Source organism: Cinclus cinclus, chromosome 2 (assembly GCF_963662255.1).
Source record: "Cinclus cinclus chromosome 2, bCinCin1.1, whole genome shotgun sequence".
NCBI classification, from domain to species: domain Eukaryota; kingdom Metazoa; phylum Chordata; class Aves; order Passeriformes; family Cinclidae; genus Cinclus; species Cinclus cinclus.
Genome location: NC_085047.1, coordinates 51,187,538 through 51,212,122, shown reverse-complemented (window position 1 = coordinate 51,212,122; position 24,585 = coordinate 51,187,538). Strand labels below are relative to the sequence as shown.

The 24,585-nt window shown below is 39.5% G+C and overlaps 1 protein-coding gene across 1 annotated transcript in view; it reads left to right on the top strand.

The window, feature by feature from the left end:
* The window catches only part of STARD13 (StAR related lipid transfer domain containing 13), a 239,075-nt gene that overhangs the window by 73,892 nt on the left and 140,598 nt on the right, over positions 1-24,585 (top strand). Inside the window, exon 4 of the mRNA XM_062514702.1 lies at positions 3,475-3,508. Within this exon, the coding sequence (XP_062370686.1) occupies positions 3,475-3,508 (34 nt within the window). The remainder of the gene's footprint in view (positions 1-3,474; positions 3,509-24,585) is intronic.

Here is a 24,585-nt window from a genome sequence, read left to right as displayed (position 1 = left end):
CAATCTTTATACTTTGCAGGACCTTTTTCAGTTTGGAGTGCTTTCCTTCAGTATCAGTGAACCAGTAGGAAGTCCTACAGATTTATCCTTTTTCCTCTGCAAGGGAGTGTTCTGTTTCAGAATGGTGCTGCCAGTTGCTCACCATAGAACATAAGCTTACAGAATACAAAGCCTTTTTTATTAACAGCACATGTAAAGTAGTCCTGTCCAAATGCCAGGGTTTATTTGATAGCAGTGATATTTTTGATACCATATCTATGTTGAATAAATTCTCTGGCTTTTTTATTAAATGTCTAGAAGAGTTATTTGCATTCTGAACAGATACACTAATTACCTTTTTTATTTGCTTTTTGGAGGGTGTGATTTCCTGAGAATGAATGATGACAGTTTGACAGGTACTCAGAAATATCAGTGGGAGATATGGGCATATTTTAAATGGGAGCATAAAGAAGCTAATAACTAATACAGGTTGATGGGGAAGAGGGAAGAAAAAGGCCTGGATGCAAAATGGTCTTCTTTCTTTCTCTTTGAAATAGCGTATGATATTACAGGATTGGCTGGCATTGCAAAATTACTGTGCTGTTGCAAATTAAAATTATTTTGAAGTTGTTCAAGTCAACCATTTCATAATCTATGTCCAAAAAAAAAAGCTTTTATGTGACAATAAGCTTTCTGGGATGTTATTAAGTCGTTTAATCCAGTTGTTTGATGAGTTCCATGCCCTGATCATTTATAACCATGAAAGATTATATATGCATCAGAGAAACAGTTTTTTGATGTATATGCTTATTTCCTTGTTGACTTTATAATTCTGGTGTTATGCTTCTACCTTCACTTCCACTTCATCTGAGTTCATTTGAGTAATTTGTTTCCACACAGAATGCCTTTGAGTAAAATCATAGAATCATTGAATCATTTAGGTTGTATAAGACCTCAAAGATAAGTCCAGCCATTAACCTAACACTGTCAAGTCCACCATTTAACCATGTCCCTCAGTTCCACATCTGCATCTACACATATTTTAAATACCTCCAGGGGTGGTGACTCCACCTTTCTGTGAACAAACAGCCTGTCTCAATGCTTGGCAGTGATTTCTGTGAAGTATTTTTTATTAAAATCCAATCAAAACTTCCCCTGGTGAAACTTGAGGCAATGTCAGGTTCTTCATAAATGTAACATGTCCACTTTTCTCCCACCAATAGATCCCCAGCCTTTCTTGAGGTAGCTGCACTGACATTGAGAGTACAATTGCCTCTTTCATGTCACTGACTCATCATGCTCTGATCATAGAGCACAGGGTGACACTGCCCAGGCAAGCTTTTGGAGGCCTTTGCTCACAGAGGTGAACGTGGGATAGCCCTGCTGAAACACAGAACTGCTGAGGCGGGGAATGGACCTCGCATCTAAACATTTCTGCTCTCTCTCTGGGCTGGTTTACATGCTTCAGCAAATAAAACATGGGTATATTAGCAGAGTGTGTTTATCTTTGGCTTCTGTTTGACACTTCCACTTGCAAAACTGTTACAGCTGGAGTTGTACGCAAATGATTTCTTTATTATTCATAACACCAGGTGCTACGGCAGTCTTTTGGCTAGAGTTGTACGCTCTTAGTCCACAGTTTCTATATATTTGATTAGATGATGCCAGGTTGTTCAGATGGGTTGCTAGTCCTCCAATAATTGTATTTTGTTACACAATCAGTTATATAGTGTGTTATTATTTCCATAAATCACTTTTAGTTGGCAGCTTCTGTTGCCATTTGGGATTGTTCCCGTGATAATTTGCATCCTTTTTTGTATGGCATCCTAAAAAGATCTTGGAAGTTAACATAGCCTGGGTATGATTTTAATAGTTGTCCTTCTGGCAGCACTAGAACACACAAACCAGCTATCCATGAAGGACTGACATACTTATTTTTTATTCACTTACCATTTATGTATTCTTCAAGAAGTGCTTATCCAAAGATTCAGTATAGCATTTTAGGCATCACTGGGCTTACGCCAGAGTTGTGATGCTAAAAATCAGGTGCCTGTCCCCAGGCAGGGTGATAACACTGCAGCTTGCTGAAGAGTGGAGAGACAATATGATATGTCTCACTCAGAAAGGCATCCCAAAAACCTGGCACACTCATGTGGGACCTGCCTGTCTCTTGCCAATTGACACAGCCTGTGCCTGAATTTCCTGCTTCTCTGTGGAAATGAGATGCTTTGCCACTAATGAAACCTGATTTGGACTCAGCCACTCATTATCTTCCCATCAGAAGTGACCACTCCACTTGATCCCTGCTGGCTAAAGACAGGTCAGCTTCAGCTGCTGCTCAGGCAGCAGTGGAGCAAGAGGCTCTTTTTAAATGAAACTGCCTTGTGGAACACACACACAAAAAAATGCAGCCTAGCTGTGCTTTCCCTATTATTAAGAGAGGTGCCTAGTCAATTCAGTTCCATGCTCAGAGAAGGAATTTTCCAATATCTTGGTAAAATTCTTCATAAAATAAAAGGTAAATAAAAAGTATGTTTTCATAGACAGCTTCCTGTCAAGGCTGCAGAAGCACTACTGACTGAAGAGATAATGGAGCACTTGGTGTATCTGATGGAAAGGTGCAGACAGTTGTCCGTGTGGGGACAAGCAGATAACACGAACAGGGAGTGTGTCACTGCAAGGCACTGGTGTGGCTGTCTTTTCAGCTTCCTGCATATTGGGCACTTCACACTGGTACCTGGAAGAAACAGTTCACTCTTCTGTTTAATTTTTTAAAAAAATTAGGTTCAGTTTCACTCATTATGCTAGTTTTATTTACAGCCTGCATTGCTGAGAGAGTTGATGGACTATGAAAGGAAATGCATTTAATCACTGTCAACAACCTCCTCATTTGGGCACTGAAAGCTATTAAAAAGTAATGGACCAAGAGGTGCATCCAAGTGTGGTCTTAATGGCACCCCTTTCATTTAGCATGGCAAGCCCAAAGCAGCAAAGTGAAAAATGTGAAGAAAACAACATGGCAGGTCAGTGTGTCCATGAGCCTCAGGCAGAGCAACCCTCTCTTGGTCACAGATGAACAGGAAACATGCATCTACGTTTCTGAGTCACAGTGTCCAGTTTCTTGCCCATCAGAGCTGCCTACACAACTTTTCAGCAGCCTGTCTACTCCCTGAGCCCCAGTGGCATTGCAAGACCCTTTCAGGCATGTTCCAGTGTGTTGTACCTCATGTATCCTTGCAGCACATGCTCTGCTTGTATAGTGTGCTCCTAGACGCACTCACTGCAAAACAGGTGAATGTGATTTGAGAATGGGTGCCAGGTTGACATTATCAAGCAAAACTAGCTAATCTGCATAATTTTTATTGATAAGCTCTGGATTTTATGCCTTGTGTAAGGTGGTGATGATTAATAATTACATAGATTGACATCTTGAAATGTGGAACTTGCTTGAAGGAAAAAATGTACCATTATTAAAGAAAAATCACTTTCTTACAGATGCTGTTTCAGAAGCTGTGCAAGGAAAAAGCAGGTAAGGCTGCATAACTCCTTGAAAATTTCTTGGTGACTTTTGTAACCATGTGTGCATTTATGGAGGACCCAGGGGGTCTCTGCTATTAAATGGGTGTTCAGTGCATTTGTGACAATTGCTTCCATGCTGCTGTTCATGACCTATTGGTGTAGGATTAAGGTGGTTCTTAGGAAAGCTAATGATTTATCACCTTTTGATTTACACCTTGCAAGGTAAGTTCTGAAATAATGGGGATAAACCCAAACATTTATTACTGGTGTCAGAGTGGGTCTCAAGGTCTTGCCATGGCACTGGTGTGTGTGTGTGTGAGACAGAGAGGTGAGTCAAGATGAGGAACATCTCAGGGCTTTTTCTGTCTCAGTGGTCACTCAGCAGCTGAATCTGGTGAAGAGGCTCGTTACAGAGGCGTATTTTTCAAGAATTGTAACAACCCCCTGGGACCCACCTGTCCCAAGTGGCAGAATCACAATGCCTGATTTCTCCCTTAGCAGAAGCCCACTATCTGATTGAAGCATTTTTCAATAGTAACAGCATTATTGAGTTTTATCATTATTGAGGAATTATTTAGGGCCAGCAAGGCACCAAGACCAGAGCAGTAAGCAGAGCTAAAGGCTCTGATACCCTGAACTGCACATGCATTTTCATGCCAGGAGCTAAGGAAAGGTTTGGATAGACAGATACGTACACACACAGATCCTGGTTCAGCAAAATACTTAACACACAATTAAACCTGCATTTGACAAAACCAATTAATTGCAACAGGCATAAGAAACTGCTTGGATGATTTGCTTAATTGAGAGTAAATGTCCTTATTAAATTGTAATGAAGCACAATTAAAAAATACAGAGAAAAGGAACTGCTTCCCAGAGTGTGGGTTACTGGGGTTTAATAACAGCCTCACAGTTTTGCAATAAAAATGTCCCCAAAGTCTAGATGAATCCTCCTTCCTACAAAAGTCTTTGCCAGCCAGAAATATTTCAGTCATAAGCCAACTGACCCCTGGAGTCGTCCATTTCTGACTGTATTTTCTGTTTTGTTAGTCAGGATGTATGCAGTGTGTGCCAATTAAAAGGAAAGTAATTGGACGTCGCTGCTGTAATTACCCATCTGTCCCTAGATGACTTAGCATCTTTTTTTTTGGCCTGAAGGACTAGTTTAAGCCAGTTTGCTCACTCAGTGATTTCTTCTTGCATCTGTCTCTGATCTAAACTGCATCCACAGTTCATTCCAGGGGCCAACCTTAACACAGAATCAGATGAATGCAGCTTTTTGGAGCCAATTTCACTGATTCAGTGGCTATGCTGGAAAATGTGGTGGCTTAGCAAAATTCCAGAAACCCTGGGCTAGAAAACTCAGGTCTCCGTAGGAAACTCCACCCTCATGTAGTTAACTTCAGGTCAACAAAACATGAAGGCTGCTGTACATAATGTCAATCTGCATATTTTCATTCAAGCTCTATACGCATTAACTTTTCCTGCTTTATGATTTGGATGTGGATTTATTCCATTATGGTATTTGTCAGTGAAACACATGCCTGGGCTTTTCCAAAGCTAAAATATTTCATAAGTTCTGAGATTGATTGAGCAAGTGTTTAAATTGTATTCATTGTTGGATCAAAACCTCCCTGTGCCACTGAAGGCTCACTTTATAAAGAAAAGGAAAACATGTCAATGGAGCATGAATTTTAAATAAAACTAATTATTTCAGCAGTGTTCCCAGTTTACAGTATGAGTGATTTTTAATTGTTTTATGATAATATTAATTTTGTTACTAGAAGACATAAAGTTTTAGCACTCATCCTAATGTTAGAACTGTAGAATGATGGTTGAAAATCTGATGACTGCAGGCATGAAAGAAGAATGACAGATCATTTCCTGACACAGTTTGGTCACTGAGATGAAACTTTAGTCATAGAAATCTCATATATGGTAGAGCTGGTAATAAATTTATCATTAAAATGCTTCTGGCAAAAAATGTCCATTTCTTCAAATAGAACATTTTACAGGAAAAGGTTTGCATCCATTAATTTCTATTTCAAATAGTTTCTGTAAAATAGGTATACACATCTCAACGTACAGTGATTTAACAGTCTTCAAAGTGAGAAGTGTTAATTTTTAACTTTGAAACTTTCAGCTTTGAAATTTGTTACATTGAAGTATTAAAAAGACAGAGAGAGAGATAAAAAGAGAAAACATTATTTAAATTTTTTAAAAGGGCAAATCTATGTCTTGAACTGAGGGAGAAGGGTTTCTTCCAGATTTGCAGTTGCTAAATATTTCTGATATTTTCTTGTGCTTTCTGGATAATAAATTTTCTGTTTTGGAATTTCTTGCATGATGAGAAAACCTGTCCTGTCTGTGTCAGCCTCACACAGAACACAGCACTCACTGTTCTACTCAAGTTTTTCTGCATCACTCTCCCCTTACGTCCTTACTTCTTAGTGTTTCTCATTCTCTTTTGTCATTATTCTTCTGACCCCATTCTTGGTGACAGCTCTACAGCCCTCAGGGGCCAAAAGAGTATTTTCCCAGAGTGCCAGTGGGTCACACTCTGGCCTCTCCACCAAAAAGCATATATATAACCCCTGGGACCTGGGGATGCACAGGGCAGCTTGGAGCTGCTGCAGCCCTTTCCCCAAGGCTGGGCTGTTCTCAGCTTCCAGTCATTCTCCATGTAAACCATTTTTGCATGTGAAAGGGTAAAAACCTCCCCTTTGGAATGCTGTTACCTCTCTTGATGAATTTTATGTAACTTCTTTTTTTTTTTTCCTCAAATAAATGCAATATTTTGGGGCTCTCCATTGCTTGGATTTGTAGTGGGTGCCTCACAATATGTTAAGCAGGATGCCCTAAATGTGTCTAAGAAAAGCTACAGCTGCACAGACCACCCAGCCACATCAGGGAACTTCATTTGAAGTACCAGCATTGCTGGCAGTGTCACTGCATGCTTGCCAGGCCTCGTGTCATTACATCCAGATGTAATAACATTGGTACTTATAACAGTGCATGCACTGGAATTAATGATGAATTAAGCATTCAAAAAAAAAGTAAATAATGGTAAGATGTGATTCTAGAGGCATGAATTTATTCTGCTTTCTGTCGTCTTTAATCATGACAGGATGCAGCATGAGCTGGTGGCTCCCTGGGGACTGGGGCAGACACAGGAAGAGAGGTTAGCTCCAAAATGAGGTCTGAGGACAGGGATGAGCCAAGGATGGGATGGGTTGTCAGTCTGCAAGTTGGGTCACATGGCTGGGCAGGGCTGTGGCAGAGAACAGCCCTGTCACAGCATCATGGGACTGGGATGGACAGCCCGGGATTGGGCAGAAATGGAGTTCCACAAAGACTTGGAAATTTATATATTTATATAATTTCACACTACTATGGAAATAAAAATTTATTTGGACTTAGACCTAGGCTGCAAATGTGGTGTTGCCCACACCCTTTAAGATGTAGTTAGCAAAGTGCAAGGGACAGCTGCAAGGGAGGTCAAGCAGTTTGGGGTGGAAAAGCTGGTTTCACACAGACAGGCTCACCCTTGGCCTCAGGTGAGCAAGTTTTCTGCTGGATTTCTGCAGAAGCGATAGACAGGAAGGCAGTTCGCATTTGTACTGCTTGTATGTGATGCATTAATAAGCAAGTGTTACAAATATGTAAAAAATACCCTGTTCTGTGGCTTTACCAGACCTGTGAAAACACCAGATTCATCACTGAACTCTGCTTTTTTTGGGGAATGAATGTGGCTATCTTGTTGGTACCTGTGGTTTTAGCCATTCAACCACCTTCCTGCTGTCATTAATAGATGATATCATTAATAGGACTGCCCCAGTCCCATCACTGTGCAATAGACCACTCTGCTCAAGTCATCATCATCAATGCTTTTCTTCTCATATTGCCAGGTACATAACACCAAACCCAGTCTGCACCACCTATCTCTTCTGCCCATGCAGTATAGGAGGTCCTAATTGTCTGCTGTGGTACCCCAGAGAATACCTTGCTTAGCTGCTCCTCTTGCTGCCAGATTGCTGCTGGTTTGTAGGTGGCCTGTGGCAATCACTATTACAACCTGGCTGACTGATGCTGTGTGTCCTTACTGTCCTCAGTATATGTCTTAGTAAAAAACATTCCACTCAGATTGAGCATTCTAGCTGCCTAATGCATTTTGAAGTTATCACCACATAGCTCAAGATGACTAACACAGAGCACACTTCATCACTGGTAGAGAAAATGAGCCCTCACTTTGCTGACAAAAATTTGAAATCAGATTAAAAGCTGACACATCCTCTATTTTAGTGGTATGTATGAAACACTAAATATAGCAGTGTGCTCGTGTATTTGCTGATGCATGGTAATGTAGTCTGTAGCAGAGCAGGATTGGACTGGCAAGGAAGATGGTGCACTGCAGTAATACGATAAAATCCTCATGTGACCTTGGCCATTTCAGAAGTACTCCATGGATAATTGTGTATCCCTAACTGATGTAATGCAAAATTCAAACAGGGGCAGTGGTGGTCCCAGGGCTTTAATGAGCAGCCTGATAATGCAATATTTGCCCAAGCATATTGCAAATTGACTTCAAGGAGAGGTCTCCACAGTGTAAGAAACAGAACTGTGCTTCAGAGCAGCTGTAGATGAACAACTGCCAACAACGGGCCTGATTCTGGGAAATGGGAGGGAGCTGTAACTCCATCTGGCTCTTGTTAGAAACTGAAGGTGCTTGATTCATCACAAAATCAAACCTGAGTACAGTACTTTCAACTGATTACATATTTTTATGTTTCCTTAGTCATATAAGGTTTTATGCTCATGGTTTTATTTTACTTTTGCTGCAGTCCCTGGGCAGGAATTACGGGCTAATCACACTCTTAACAGGGAAATGGATGTGGCTCACAGAACCGTATCCTGTTCTGGGATTTTCCTCTTGCTTATGGGGGGATGGAAGTGATCTCTTTCAGCCTTTCACTTGCTATGGATGTCTGGCAAGTGTGCTTGTGGTGAAGCTGAGGCTGTGACTGTGAAACCCCTCTTCTCATCCTCTTCAGAGGGGAGAAGCAGCTGGATTAGACATTCAGCAGTGCCTTTCAAGACCTAGGCTGTACTTGTGTCTCATGAAGTCATTACTCCAGCTATAAAAGTTTACCCAAAATGAAAACCTGACCTTAAATAACTGGGGGAAATAAAACATCCTCATCCAACGATACCGTGCACTTACTAGAAAGCAGAATGGGGTCACTTTGACATGTTTCCAGCACGAAGTGGAGGTGCTTACCTTGGACAGAAGAAAAAAACAGGCTGTTTTCCTGAGGAGTGAAAGTAAACTATTGAATAAACCCAGCTGTTTGATGGCCTTGGCCTCTTAACTAGTTATACTCTGTGTTGATCAAATTAGAAGTAGGTAGAGTTGGTGCTTGTCCTGCAGTCAGTGCATCAGAGGGTCATTTCATTTGGATTCAGTTCTAACTTTTCTGCAGTGCCAGTTTGGTTCCCAAAATTAGGCAGCAAGATTGCCTCTTCTTTTCATAATCAGAAATGATAGAATAAAGCCTTTCTTTGTTCTTCTAAAAAGGAAAATCTTTGCTAGTCAACTCTTGCTGATGTATTGGAACAGTTGAGGGCACACTGAGATCTTCTGCACTCAAAAGCAAGGGGAAAATGAGATATTGCTGTTTCTTAAAAAAAACCCAACTATAACAGCCAGGTATAGATTAGATATTTATATATGTTTATAATTTATATGTTTATTATTTATATATTTATATGTTTTAGCATGTGAATTATAGACAAAAGCTTGATCCATTAAGAAATACTCTTAATTTTTATAAGACATTTCTCAAACAATAAAGCAGAAGTGTATAAAAACACTTTATACACATGCAACTACTCAATGTTATTCTAAATATATTTCCCTGCTCCATGGTTCTTTCTGTGACTTTGATTTTTAGTCAACATTTTAAATAAGAAAGGAAAATACTGAAAATAGAGATGATAAATGTTAAAAATAATATCTAGTCCATAATTGTACAAAATATAGGTTGTTTCAGAATGAAGATATTATAAGCATTTTTCCTAACTCGGTTTGGCTACAGCTTGGACTCCTAAGGAAAGCTGAACACTAAGCAGCTGGTAGATGAGCTTAGGATTGTAACAACTCTCAAAATGCAACAGGAACCTTGCTGTAAAAGGTGATCTAATTCAGATTGATAAATTGCTCTAAAGTTTTGCCTCTGTTGGAATTAGGTGGTGTTGGTTTCCAGCAATGAAGTTCATGGAGACACAGGATTCTTGAAGAATTTTTTTCTGTGACTGAACAATTGCCTGACAAAGGTTGCAGACAGCCAGCCATATTCAAATCTCTTGCTTCTGAGCAGCCGACTTGTTTTAAACTTGGGGGCTTCCAAGAGTCATGGCAGAGGCACATTTTGCCATTTGACATTTATTCCAAAAGCAACAAATGCCTGGAAAATTTTTATTGAATAATAATTTTAAAGTGTATTTGTTTTCTGTTTTGATTAGACCTTTCCCTCAGACCTCTCTGATAGGAACAGTGCATTGTGTTTTATTTCCTGTACAAGACGTAACTGCAAAAGTTTGAAGGTTAGACAGCCTTTAACCAATGTTAAAGTATACAAGCAGCAAAATAAACCTTTAGCTTTTTATTATGCTAATTAAGCATTACAGCTCTGAGATGCACACAAAGAATAATCTATATGGTAGGAATCTTGTTTTCACAGAAAGCATTTATAATGGGCAGCAGTTCCAACATTTTTAGTGTTTCCCATTAGAAAACATTTCCCTTGCAACCATTCTTTAGGCTCAGCTTTTGTTATTTAACTCTTTAGTATCAGTTCCTAAGGATTAATGTTAAAGGTTTTGTGCTGCATCAGAGTGACATGCATCATCTCTCTGAACAGCTCTGCACATAAGATGGATTTTGTGCTGTTTCTTTGTTTGCAATTCAGGCAGGAAAACACAAAGAAAAGCTTCTGGCTGGAACATACTACAAAGCATTTGGGACAATAAAGCAATCAAACAAAGCAGTCAGCTTCTGGACTTTTGCAGCATAGGAGCTTTTGTGGGGCTGCAGTCAGACCATGCCACTGTTTCCTGCTATTGAACAACCTGCCGAGGAGCAGCCTCTGCTCAGAGGAGATGGCCATGGCTCAGGGACACAAAGTGGCTGTGTAACTGTGACTGGCTATGAGCAGAGGTGCCTCTTTCCACTTCCCTGAGCACCATGGAACTGCAGCTCATGTCAGAACCTAACGCGGGACCTCTAGGCATGAGCCTCTACAGTTTGTAACGCGGTAATGACTGCATTAATTTGAAGGAAGTAATCACTGCAAAAGCCTCTCCCTAACTATAATGGGACCACTAGAGGAGGACAAAGAGCTGTGTAGTGTTGATGTCACCTACTAAGAAACAGGAGGGTTGCTTTAGAAGGCTTTTCAGCTGAAAACCATCCAGTCTCTGCCCTTCCTGTTCTCTGTATTAGATTCCACCCAGGCCAGCGAGTTGCTATGACAGAAATGCACATAGAGTTGCTGGTATTTATTGAGTGCTCAGCACAAGGCATAAACAAATTAGTAAATTCCAGCATGCTGTCAAGCCACCACTGAAATGCAGCCAGAGGAGGAGACTGGGGCTGCATATGAATGCAAAAGACAGCCCATATATAATTCCATTGCATATAATGGCATCTGCCTGTTGTGATCTTGGCTCTGTGTCTTTATGAAGGCAGAGCAATTGGAAAGGCAGGTTCAAGAAAACAGATGGCCAAAAGGTTGCTTTACACGTGGGTATTATTCAGTGGATCTTAATCTGCTATTCCAGCCTTCATGAATTGTAGGCTTTTGACATAGATTTTGGGAAGGTAATGGCTGTAGGTTTTTTATTTTATATTTATTTATATTTGGTACATAACTACCCTGGAGTATTTATTGGTTCCCAAAGACACTGTTATATAAGGTTTTTATGACTTAACTCTGAGAAGTAAACTGATTCTAGAATAGAAGCTTGCCGGTACATCCTGTAGAAAATTAGATATTTTTCTTTGAAAAGAAACTTTCTGCCAGTTGCAGTCACCAGCAACTTTTTGGGATTGTAGTTAGTCTCTTAATGATGCATTTTAAGCTGTAGAGAAAACTATTTGTATCTGTAAAGAAAAAAAAATAGCCTCTACTTTTCACAGATTTCAGAATCAAGCAAAGTCTCTAAATAGCTGAGGAAATGGGAGACATTATACATATATATATATATATATATAAAGGGAAATATTCTACGCCATAAAATGTATGTAGTTCTTTCAGGAAACACTTAAAATGCTGCTTACTTGGATTGCTAATAAGGTCATTTATTATTTTAAATTTTTTTGAATGGAGGTAGTGACAATTGTCCTCAGGCCCACAGTAGTGTCCTTGTGAGCACTGTACAGGCAGAACAGAGTTCTTCTCTCACAAACCTTACATTATCATCTATAGTTTTCATAAAAGAGGGTTAAACTTGAAACATTTACATTTGCTTCTAATTCAGCATTCGAATAATTTATCAGGAGCTTATTTTCATGCATGTGGGTCCATGAACTGATTGACGTCCACGTTGCAGTCCCCCTCCCGCCAGGTGCTTGCTGATGTGTCATTTATTCATGCTAAGCTTGACTCCAGGAGGGGCTTACAGTAGCACTGTGGCTGTGTGGAGAGCCTCCATACCTGCTCATGCATGCCCAAAATCTCACCTGAGTGGTCAGCATTGGTTTAGCCAGCTGCAGCTCAAGGCTCCTTACAGAATAATCAGAGAATGAGTGTCTACGGGGTGGTGGTGATTCACTCTTGTCAAAGAAAGACAGAAGGGTCTGGGGTACAAAATACGAGGGAGAGATTCAGAGAATTGTTTCTTCTGTGCCAAGGAAGAAACTTCTTTCCAAAGCAGTGAAGAAGGAATACAGTAAGAAATAATTATAACATCCCCCAACCAACTGGTCTTTCCAGCCTTCCCCAAAATTATCTGCCTGACTGTCCATGCCAGGACCCCACCAAGAGAAGCCACAGATTTTGATTTCCAGGCTCTTTGAGTAGGCAAAGTATGCATAAGGCCATAGGTATCTTGGCATCACTAGCAGACTATTGATATTTGGATCTGTTTGTTTGAGAAACATACAGCACATCAAGTTATCCCTTTACTTTCACACACTTTTCTTGCCTCCTGACCAACACATGGTAAAAATCTTCAATTTACAGGTCTCTGGACTCTCATGTAGTAAGAAAAAGGTAAGATGAGTTTTCAAAGTCAAAACAAACTTCTGGTTTATATTTTCACCTATTTATAAGACAGACAGAACTGATGCAGTACACTCAATGCCGGGATGATGTATTAGAGAACTCAATATATTCAGTAGCATAGTTTAAAGTGCACCTTTTCATTTGTTGCTTTTGTTGCTTTGATCCTCTTCTGTGACTTCATATTTCTGGATTTTTTTAAATGTAACAACCTTATAGGGATGATATCAAGAGTATTAAGCTACACCTAGTTTACAGAAACATGTGAGAGTGTCTAATAATTTGCTGTGATGTATATATGATACATTGGTGTAAGTATAGTATACTGTGCTTCCTTAGGTCTTGATAAACCCTGTGTCTTATGCGGGCTTAGAAGGAAATAAATTTAATCTGCAAGTGTTCGTTTGAAATGGCTACGCTTTATTCTTAAACAACACAATTTGGATAGGAACAGAGGAGTTCTTTCCAGTGGTTTTGTTCCCTTGGGTTTGGTCCTTCTTTTAGCAGAGTCTGGCGCACTGTCCTTGGTGATGTCAATGGAGGCCAGGTGGAGCAATGAAGTACTGGAGTTCTGGGTTGCAGGGCTGTCGGGCATGAATTGCTGTCCTTTGGAAATGGCAGAGCCACCTCTGCTTACAGCACTAGGCTTATGTCATCAGTATTCTTTTAGATGTCACAGAGAAGCTGGTCCTGGGTTTTTGCAGGAAACACTCCCCCATACCACTTCAGACTCTTTCTTTCTCTTTGCTTTCTCTCCTGTGAGCAGAAACTCTGTCAAGAAAGCACAGTTATTTGGGGCAGGAACAGAGGCAGCCGATACTCAGCTAGTTACTTTGATTGCCTGGCTGGTAGGGGTTGGGGGAACAGATAATGTCAAGATTTCCTCTGCATTCCAGATCTGTTTTCCTCCTACGGTTAGCAAGCAGTGAGTGTGACTTTTCCCACTCAGCTTTTCCCACAGTCAGTAAGACTTATCTGACAATAGAGTTAGTGTCAACTGTCCAAAACTAACTAGGAGATATCTTCCTTTCACCACTCCTGTGCTGTTATTGCTTATCAATGTCACTCTCCAGCTTAAATGACTGGTTAATTTACAGACATACTGAGACAAATTCACTTCTGTTGCAGCTTCAGTGAGCTCAGTGGAGTTACACCAAGTTTGGCCGTAGGTGTCTGAAAAGCACAAGTGGTAGGAACGTGATACTAACAGAAACAAGAACATTGCAACAGTCAAAACAAAAAGGAAGCCCTGAGCTTTGGCAGGATGCCATTTCAGATTTTGGAGTGTGATCCAACAAGGTGTTCATGTTTTACAGCTGGTGCTGCAAGAGAAAAGTTGTTATTCAACAGCAAAACAATTCCTACGTCACCACATCAAAACACAGCCCGTGTTAAAAAGCAACAAAGGAAGAAACAAGTTATAGGCTTTCAGAACACAAATTCTATTGAGAATCATGTTGAATTTGCTTTTAGATCTACTAGAAACTTTGAAAAGACTAGAGTGAAACTGCAGCACTCTCAACCTGAGATTTTCAAATGAGTCTAAAAGGGTTGAATATTGAAATACTATTAGAATTCCGCAGAAACAGGAAATGTGAGATGGAATTGATACCTCCAGCTTTACCTCCAGTCCAAGATGGTTTTCTAAGAACCCCTCCTTTAACTGGTAGTAGAGAGGCATTTTCAAATTGTAACATCTTTTTCAGCTAGATCAAGTCCTGCTCTGTAGGCCTACTGTAGCACCTCTTCTGGGGAGCTGGTTTGGGATGGGATGAGACATCCTCTCAAGGATGTGTTTCCACCCTACCTTCCTACCTCCCTCAAGTCTCTTTTAACAGAGGGTGTCCAAAATACAAGGAAGGGAAATCTGTTGCTTTTGAAATTCTATTAACATTTCTGTTTCCCAGATGAAGTTAAAATTAACCAAGTGCAAAACCAAGCATTCTAAAGTTAACTCAGTTGATTCTGTTAACCTGGACTAGCAGTGCAAACAGAGATCATTGAGAGCACTTTGTTCATTGCTCTTTTCACATCTCTACACCACACACAAATCCCACCTACTGGTTTTGTCTGTGATAGTGTTCTGGACTCCCCTGTATCTGTCCCCTTTCTCTATATTTCCTTCTTTGCAAAATCTAGTTTTAGTTTTCCTCCTTACCACTCTTTAGTTTCCTCCTAAAGCCACAGTCACTTTAGAGTCTGGTTACTCTCCTGCTCATGATGCCTTACAGTGGTCTTCCTTCTCTTCCTTCTCTTCCTTCTGCCTTTCCTGTTGCCTCTATTCCATACCTCTGTTTTGTCCAGAGCATCTTACTCCTCTCTGGTTCCCAGTGAAATGGGCAAATGGCTCTGCAAGATCTCTAAACGCAAATGGCTCTGCAAGATCTCTAGACCCATGCATAATACTTCTTCTCCCCCCTTGCAATCAAACAAATTCCTGTTTTTCTTTCTGCTGGTTAATGGGCATGCCATGGTCTATCATCACATCACCCATGGGTTATGTCTTCTTGACCAGCTGGGGATTAGCCACCTTCCTGGGTAGTAACAAGCAAGGTTTAAAAACTGAGGACCAAAAGGACTGAAATTCCAGATTTATACTGAAATTTCTGTTTATACTGCCAGATGACAATTTGTAACCACTTCTGAAAACTGGAAAGGGACTTACACTCTAAAACTTAGGGGCATAGTTCATAAAACCATTAAAATTTTGTGCCTGGACAGAGTATTTCCTTAACAGATGTAATGCCTGGATGTGAGTACTTTCTGGAGTCTTTTTTGCAAATAAAAGACAAAGAAATTTCCACTGTCAAAAACGGAGCTAAACATGGAAGTGTTGGAACACATGCATCAGGTTCAGCTGTCCAAGGGAGGTAAAATGATACCCATATTTAAAGTTGAAAAGAAGTTGTTGTGGGACACAAAATTAATATTAATTATCATATAAATTATCATATGTTTCTGAATACAACAAAGCAATCGGTAACATTCCCAAATGAGAATACAGATGTAGGATCCAGTATGGTTTTTTTAAAAGGAAAAAGAAGCTGCTTTTGCACAGAAAAACAGGAAGAGATAAGACTTATCTTGGCTTTCCAAACTAATATTCCAGAGATATTCAAAACAGAGATGAAATAATGTGAGAAATCAGTGTGGGAAGGAAATTTTGGTCATAGAACATAAACTTCATAAAAGATCCAAAGACACATAAATTGAGCTTGTCAGTTTTCAGAATAAAGAGAGGCTAATAATAGGTTGCCCAAAGGATTTTACTAGGGCAAGTATCATTTAAAGCTTCATTATCTTGACAAGTGAGTGAACAGATCGCAAAATCTGTTGCAAATTCAAGATTTCCTAGGTTCCTGAAGATTAGAAAGATTTCTGAAAACCAAATTCAACAGAACAAGGTGATTTGACAATCTCAGTGAAGGTGGGATATCAATTTACCTAAGTTTGAGGTAATGTTCAGGAATGATCTGAAATGTTCACTGATACTGCATACTTAATGAAGTGTTACCAGCTCAGAAAGATATCTAGGCAGCATTATGGACAGCTTAATTAAAACTGCTCAGTGAAAACAGCTGTTCAATTTACAGCACTAGTTGTGAAGGCAAATAAAACACTGATTTATATGAACCATAAAAATCAGCATTGATATTGTTATAATGTAATCATATAAATTCAGGGAACTATGTTACAGTGATGCCCAGCATCATCAACATTATAAAACTGTCTACAAAAAGAAACATTCAGAGAAGTCAGTGAAGGAGGGTAGGCAGGAAAGATACAATCATTTTATTTGCCCAATGAAAAAATGTGGTACTAAATTCCTAGTCACCTCTAAGTCATAGGGATATCCAATGTATGAAAGATACAGAAGAAGCAGCACCCTCTGTACTGGAGCCTTTTTCCCCAATTAATGAGGATCATCAAATCAGAAAGAAATGGAGGGCTTTATGTTCACGTATTCTTAAGAAACATGGTGGGACTACCCATATTACATGAAATTTTCCAGTGAAGCGTATGGCAATTTCTGCAATTACAAATTAATAACTTCACCATTAATGTGAGTCCATTACTTGTTTTTGGTCTTAATTCTGGTGATTTTGGTGTTTTTTTAAGAATTATTAGAGTACTTATTTTAGGAATAGAGGCTGTCCCTGGTGATTATTGAGAAGACCTTAAGTTTCAGCAATTCTGCATTAAAAGGGTAATTTATACTTATACAAAGTAAGAGCCTATGTCTACTTTCTGGTAGTACATACAACCTATTTTGCATTTATCTTGCCCAGCTGCAAAAGATAAGCTATAGGACAGGAAAGAGGTGGATAAACCCAAATCTACTTAAGTCCTAAAGAAGGATAATGTTTCCCAGATGAAACAGTTTTCTTTATGATTTGACTGGCAGCAGTGAAGTACTTTAGATAATTTTAAAACCATTTAGCAACATTTCAGAATAGAAATAAGGAATAGCCTCCAGTATGAGTCAGAATTAGACTAGTTTGTGGTTTTCATACTTATTTCTGACACTTTTTTCCCCTTTAGCATTGACAGTCATGTATATTTAAGGCCTGAACTCTGAAAGTATGTATCTGTTAACTTTGATCAAACCAAGGATTACTTAATATAAATGTTCTCTGCCAGGTAAATTAACTGATCTTCTGTCTCAAAAGATATCACTATGGTAAGATCCTGCTGAGTTATAATCCCTTTAGCACCTATTCTCCAAAAAATTTGCATGGGTTTTTGTGATGTAAATGAGTCAAAAATATTCCCTGAAATGTAGAACAATCTCATGTAATTACTGCTGAACAGATTTGTGTCAGCCCAAAATGACAAAAAGGTGTTGAAATGAATCTGCATGGCAGTAGTGTAAGTAAACAAGATGAGCAACAGCTGTACCTGCAGCACTGTAAAGATGTTCCGACATCATCTGTAGGACCTGACTTCACTAGAAGTCATTGCAATACTGAAAAAAATGAACTTTGGAACCAGCAATATGTACCAGCAAAGCAAAACCCTTTTCTTGCCTCCTGGAAGAGTCCTGAATGCATGTCTCCTTCATTTGCATGGCACTTAAAGGAAGTCAAGGAAAAATGTCTCGGTGGAGTCTCAAAAAAAAGTCTGTTAATAAGAGGAAGATCAGGCCAGCTGAATACAGTGTATGCAAGGAGGAGCTGAAGCCTGCTCTGTTCTTTCTGGGATCAACTTTTCAAGTGATTATAAATAAAAAAGATTGTGCTTTCTGGCAGACAAGTGGTGGCACACCCCGTAGAGAGCTGTAGCCGTGATCTCTGTCATCATTCTGGTCACATCAGTCTACACAGCAGCAGGTGATGAGGAAACACCTCCTCAAGCTCCTTCTATTTTTGCTACACTTGGTCAGCTACAGAGAAGTCCCTACTACTGCCTTTCTTGGGAATTAAGTTGCTGTACCATGGACTGTTTTCAATCCAAAAGAGAAAAGAAAAATATCTTTACATTTTCTAGCTTTCTCCCATGATCTTTGATGTTAGTACTTATATAATAGTAATTTAATGTGAATATTAAAATTCAGTTATGTGAAAAGCACATGAGTGCATAGCTTAGCTTTTTTTGCCTCTTGCATGCAGAAACTGGAGCCTATTTGGAAATCTACAAAAAGTTATGCTTTAATTTCTCACAGCTGAGTTCTTTTACATAAACTGTAATTCTTCAGCATCACATCACTGCTCCTATAAAGTCTGCTGCCTACTATGCAGTGACACCTTATGACTTAACCTCTCTGACCATATGTAGTATAGTCCACATAAAAATATAACACAATTTTGTTTCCAAGATAATGAATCTTGAATGAAACTATGCCATTGTGCAAACCCCCTTACATGCAGTAGGCAGGAAGAGTAGCAAACAATACTAAGGTGAAGGAGCTACAAATTTGTTGCCACAAGTATTTTTTAGACTTGCAATTCATAGCTATGCTTTTGGCTACCTCATTATATGAAACCATTACTGAAACACTATTGGACATTATTTGGTAACTTTTTTCCCCAAAGCTTTCTGTAATGGTTTCAAGGGCAGTACCACAGGCCTCTTTGTGTTTCCACCAAATAAAGTAAAACACTCAGCAACTCAAAGTAAACCCTTCTCTGCACAGCTCTACAAACTGAAACTGCAGTTGTTACTGCTGACTTGTTAATATAACACAGACATGGACATTTCCTGGTTACTGTAAACACTGAAATGCTTTTGGAGTTAATGGAATACAGGTGCTGCCTGACACTACCAAAACGTTCTCACAGAAACAGGGACATTTTCGGACAGAAAGAGCTGCAGATCCACCTAGTCCAGCCCCTTCTTCACAGCATGAATATCCTGCTTCTCAGTGGGAATACACAGATATGTTAAATGTCATGAAACAGGCATTCTTCCTCAGCTTAAGCTCCTTTATACTCCCAGGAATGGCCGTACCACTCAGCCTGCTGGAACAGAGAGTTCTGTAATGCCAGAGCTGGGTGATGGAGTGGGCTTAGGCAGGCTCTGAGCCGGCTGGGAAACCTTCCCAATGGAGCTGTGGGAAATGATGCTTACAATCGAATTGTCACCAGCCTTCACTTCAAATGAGACTCAGACAATGGTGTGGACACACAATTAGCCCTTCTTTATTGTGGAATCAAGGAGAAATTTAAAATCAGCTTTAGTGATTCAAGATCCTGTTGAACTGTTTAGGTTAATAGAGATTGGCTTGGGCCCCAGCCAAATTTTGATTCAGGTCATTATAATCCTCCTACCTGAAATTCCATCCTCTATTGCAACTGGACACAACACTCTTTATTTACTGGCCAAAAACATAAGTGCCATTGCTTTTTAATTCTCTTAAGTATACGTATTTATAACCTGTTAAATAAGTTAAAATAGTAGCTGTGTGGTCAGTGATGAGGGTTGCAATATATTGATACTTGGCAATATGCTGCCATCAGTCAGTAACCTGATTACTCAAAAACATGTGTGCAGAGAAGTATTTGTGCATATGAAAAAATGTTCTTGTTCTTATATATAAATTGGTTTGGGGAACAAATTGCTTGCATTGTTGTTAGATTGTTGTCAAGATTGATCACATTTTCCTGTGCAAACCAGGAGAGTTATAAAAGAAAAATAAGAGAAAAAGCTTCCAGGTCTCTGAAGCAATATCCTTCTACAGTGTGTGCTAAATTGCCATTGACTGCTGCAATGCAAAGGTTTTTTTCACAAATGTTCTAATTATTTCTACTGTGATGGTAATAACAGTTACAAGTTTAGGAACAAAATAAACAAATATTGTGGTTTAGACAAAGCCCCAATACAATATTAAGGAAATGACCACGTTGAGAGCAAAGAAATGTGTAGGTTAAGACAATATATTTTTTTCAAGTGACTGAAGAAGAGGGGGGAATTCAGACACCAGAAGCTGGAAAGATAAGAACAATATTCTGTGCTGAGACATTTTGTGTTTTGACACAGCTGCTCACTTATTCAAGGGCATTAATCACTTCAAAATTTCAAGCTCAGCTCCAGTAAAAAACCAATATATCTACATATATAAAATGTAGTCCACTTTCCCAGTTGCTTAATCATTGAATAATTGGCTGTTTCTACAGAGACTGGCTTTGCTCAGCACAAGATTTCATATCTTCAGTGTAATATATTTTAAAGATGTCCACAGAGCATCTTACGAAAGGAAGTGAAAGTTTATTGGCACTTGGTTTGTTTTTTCCATTCTTCTCTGCTGTTATCTGAGAAATGTGCAAGGGCTCTTATGGCTGAAATTCTTCAGAATTTCAGCTGGAGCATCAGCTTTGTTGTCTACTCTTCCATAGAAGTGCCCTGTTTATCAGAGGGCAGTCCATCTAATCATCATTTGTACCACAGCTGCCTCTCTGTCCCCCTCTTCACCATTCTCATATAACAGCAACCTTCTACCTGTCACACAGGACCTTCACCTGGAGTTTATAGTGTCCTGTGACAATTTAGGCTGTGTTAGTACAAGAGACTGGAGAGGTAGAGGGGTTATTAAAAAATAACCTGCAAGAGCTAGATATAAGCAGAATGCAAGATGGAGAGAAATGCGCATGTTAAAGCTAGACAGAATGTGAAAACCCTGCTGTGTTAAACCCAGGAAAATAGCAGTTATTTTCCAGAAAAATGTATGATTTCTCTAATTTTTATTCTTTAAGAACAATGGGTTTTGTCAGAAGGAGGTTTCCAGGTGAAAATTTTTGATTGATGTGAAAAAAAGTTTCATCCCACGTTTACCATTTCACTTCTGTTCCCATTTATACTGCATTGATAGACACCATCTGGTTTACTGCATTGCATCCCAAATGCAAATACCCTGGCAATTCTCTGCTATCACTGCTCATTGCAGCTCGTCCTGCCTATATGGTGCATCAGCTAGAGGCTGCTTGACTGAAGTCTGAAGGTCCTTCCCTTGCCTCATCTATTTGTTCAATATTAAAAGCTATCTTCCCACAGCCTGTGTGTGTACAGGAACCCAGCTTTTGCTGTCTACTCATTAGGTTTTCAAATACACATTCACATGCTTTTGTTAAAAATGCCCCTCTTTCTTGAAAGTTGGTCCTCTAAATATATAAAGATACCACATTAACCTCCTTGGAGACTCTCTTGCTAACTCACTTTGCATCAGTGCCTCCAAACACTAATTCTGGTGTGCCAGAAGTACACCAGCACTTACTGCTCTGGCCAGTACTGTTTCATTGCTGTCTCGTACTCCACCCTTCCTACTCCAATCAGGTCTTCTCTCCTTCGGTGTCCTGTTTTATATTTAGTTTTCAGTCTCCTGAGGGCAGAGATTTTACTTCAGCTCCATCCAGTTTTTGGTTCCAAGCACTTTGAGAACACAGTTTGTTATTAATAATAACAACAATGAACGACCATCCTTTGTATGAATAGAATTAATGTTTAATTTCCCCCCATGCCCCCCATGCCTCTTCCAGCAAGGGAGAGGGAACACAGTCAAACAGCAGACACTTTGTTACTGTAGCCTGTATCTGAGCATACTTAGTCTTTTCACAGTGAATACTGCAAGAAGTTCCATTTATTTCAGCATTAATCACTGTGAACAAAAGTGAAAGAATTTGGCCCCCACTAATGAAAGCCAGCAGTGCTCTTCTGTTGGCAAAGTGCAGAGCAATCCTTTCCCAGAGCTTCAGAATGCTAAAATGAAGCAGGATGAACATATAGGTGCCAATCTCCTGATAAACCAGAAAGGAGTGAAACTAATTTATAATTTATTTTCACTAAAGCTACCTTAAAATGATGATAATTTGTATATGTAAATAAAAAGCAAAGAGAGAGTGCCAGGGCACAAGCTAGAACATTTTGTCCTCATTCACGGTGATTCTTACTTTTCTCCATCCAGAATATTTGTTTGTTTACTTAGATGTCAAAGAGGACACCTACTCATATGCCCTTGGTGCTTTTCACATAACTTCAACCACAGAATTAGTATGAAATTCACTGGAGTCTGCTGTTAGGAAAACAAACAATGGAAAACCTTGAATCTTTTCTTCCCTTCCAGTGGTAATCCAGATTTACAGCATCCCACTCAGACCATTTAACCTGTGATAGGAAACAAATTCCAGAGCTCTAGGACCCCCAAAGATATAAAGACCACTGCCAAAGTTATAAATACTGCTTGATTTTTTTATATGTAGGCTGTCTGAGCTACTATTTGAAGCTACAAAAGCACAGCAACGCCATATTGAGTATAGTAAATTTCACAAAGCTTCATTATAGTCAGTTCCTGAAGAATGAGATTCATTATAAAATCTGGCATTGCACTGATTAGCATCAGACTGCATCATTGATCTTGAGGTCCTGTTATTTCTTCTTTTGCTTTAGTATTACTTTCCAAGGGATACTAGTGTAAGGAGCCTGTGTCCTCTAAACAGCACATAGTAACCAGCACATGGTAACCAAGGATGCACTCTTTCTGCATTTTCCTCCACAAGACATACCCTGTTTTGTTCTTCTACAAGTAGGTAAATATTGGAAGGTGATTAAATTAACAAAAAAAATCCTGACTCATTGTAATTGAATACAAGAGGATGGAAAGGAAAGAAGTTTTACGTTTATCACAGTCTTTCAGTAGTTTACAAATGGCAAACCGAGATGTAGACATGTTTCTCTTTCCTTAGGTCTGATTCTCTTCTTACCAGGTGCATTGGAGTTTTCCTAGGACTACATCAGGCTGCATAATGGAATCTGCAACAAATTAAAAACACACTGCTAATTAGAGGCCAGAATACTATGCAGTATCAATTAACTTGGTGTTTAATTTCCATGGTGATTGGAAAGAACTATAAATTGTTAAATGTATAATTAGTGTATCAGACTTCTGTGCCACAATGGCATCAGATCATCAGTATGAGTAGCTTAGATTTTTCCCCAACATTTTGCATGCTTGCAAGATTTAAAGACAGTACCTTCATTCCTGCCAATATTCTGTTATCAATAAGCAAAGACAAATATAATAGTTCAGCTTCTTTTAAGGAATCTGGGAACCTCCTCCATTGTTTTCATCATATACAGTGGTTTCATTGCAATTATTCTGGAAAGAACCATTTTGGCAAGACTAACTAGAATTTTACCATTTTGTCAGGTTTTCTAACATTCTAAAAGGAAATTAAGCATGTTTGACCTGTGAATGATTCCTAACAAGTACCCTTCTTCAAGCAGATTCTGCAGAGCAGCTCTTTTTGTAACTGCTACTATGAGGTGTAATACATAAAAAATACTCATGATGGCAATTCAACTTCTGCGCAGCTGACTATGATTAAAAGCATAAAATAGGAATAGGCCAGTTGCTGCCTGAGATGTGTTCTCATTACTCAATAGCACTGTTTTCTTTGGGGAGAAAACTACTGTATCTGATCTTGCCTCTGGATTTAGTTTTCCACAATAAAGTACCTGGAATTAGTAAGATTTTTGTCAGTGCCTGCCACAGAGTTTGGTCTAGGCTTGCCAGTTCAGTTCTGATGCTGATTATGAAATACAGCCATATCACTGCAGTTCATCTTAGTAACTTGTGGTGAGATAACATGGGATTAGCAATTGCTAGTATCTAGTCACTAATTAGCTGCTTTCAGTAAACCTGGAAGTCTAGGGATATTTTTGATAAAGTAAGATCTTCAAAAAGGGTGCAGAAGGAAAGAGAGTATCTTTTGTTCTATTGCTGCATTCTGGCCATCACAGACAGCATCTGAAGAAAGGGAGATCTATCTTCCAGACAAGCAGGGCATGCTAAGGTGGTGCATCCAAGTGTGGCTGCCAGAAGACTGCTGCTAAAGGTTGAAGTACTGGCTGACGTGGGCTGGTGTTTGTGGGTGGTGACACAACAGTATGATACAAAACCTTCAAAACTGAGTTGATTATTTCGCCTTTAGACTGTGTGTCATGGCTCATCTTTATAGGGCAGCTGAGTACAATGTCAGGAATTAATTTCTCATCTCTGCCTGGTTCCTAACTGATAAAAGCCTGTGACAGAAAACAGGCATAGTAGGTCTTACGTACTGGCAATGGCTGTGTTGGTGAGAGATTAAATAAAGAGAGGCAGAGGTCAGAGGCAGATTTACTGGGCATAGGAGCTGATTGTAGGAACCATAATCCTCTCTTCTCCCATTAACATCAGCAGGTGTTTGCTCTGGGTCATGGGATGTGGGAGTATTTACATAATTATGCTGTCTCGCTTCCAGATCTTGAATGCATCCATCCCTGGAAGGCATCCCTTTTCTCAAAAGTGCTTGTCCAGTCATTTGGAGGACACTGTAGC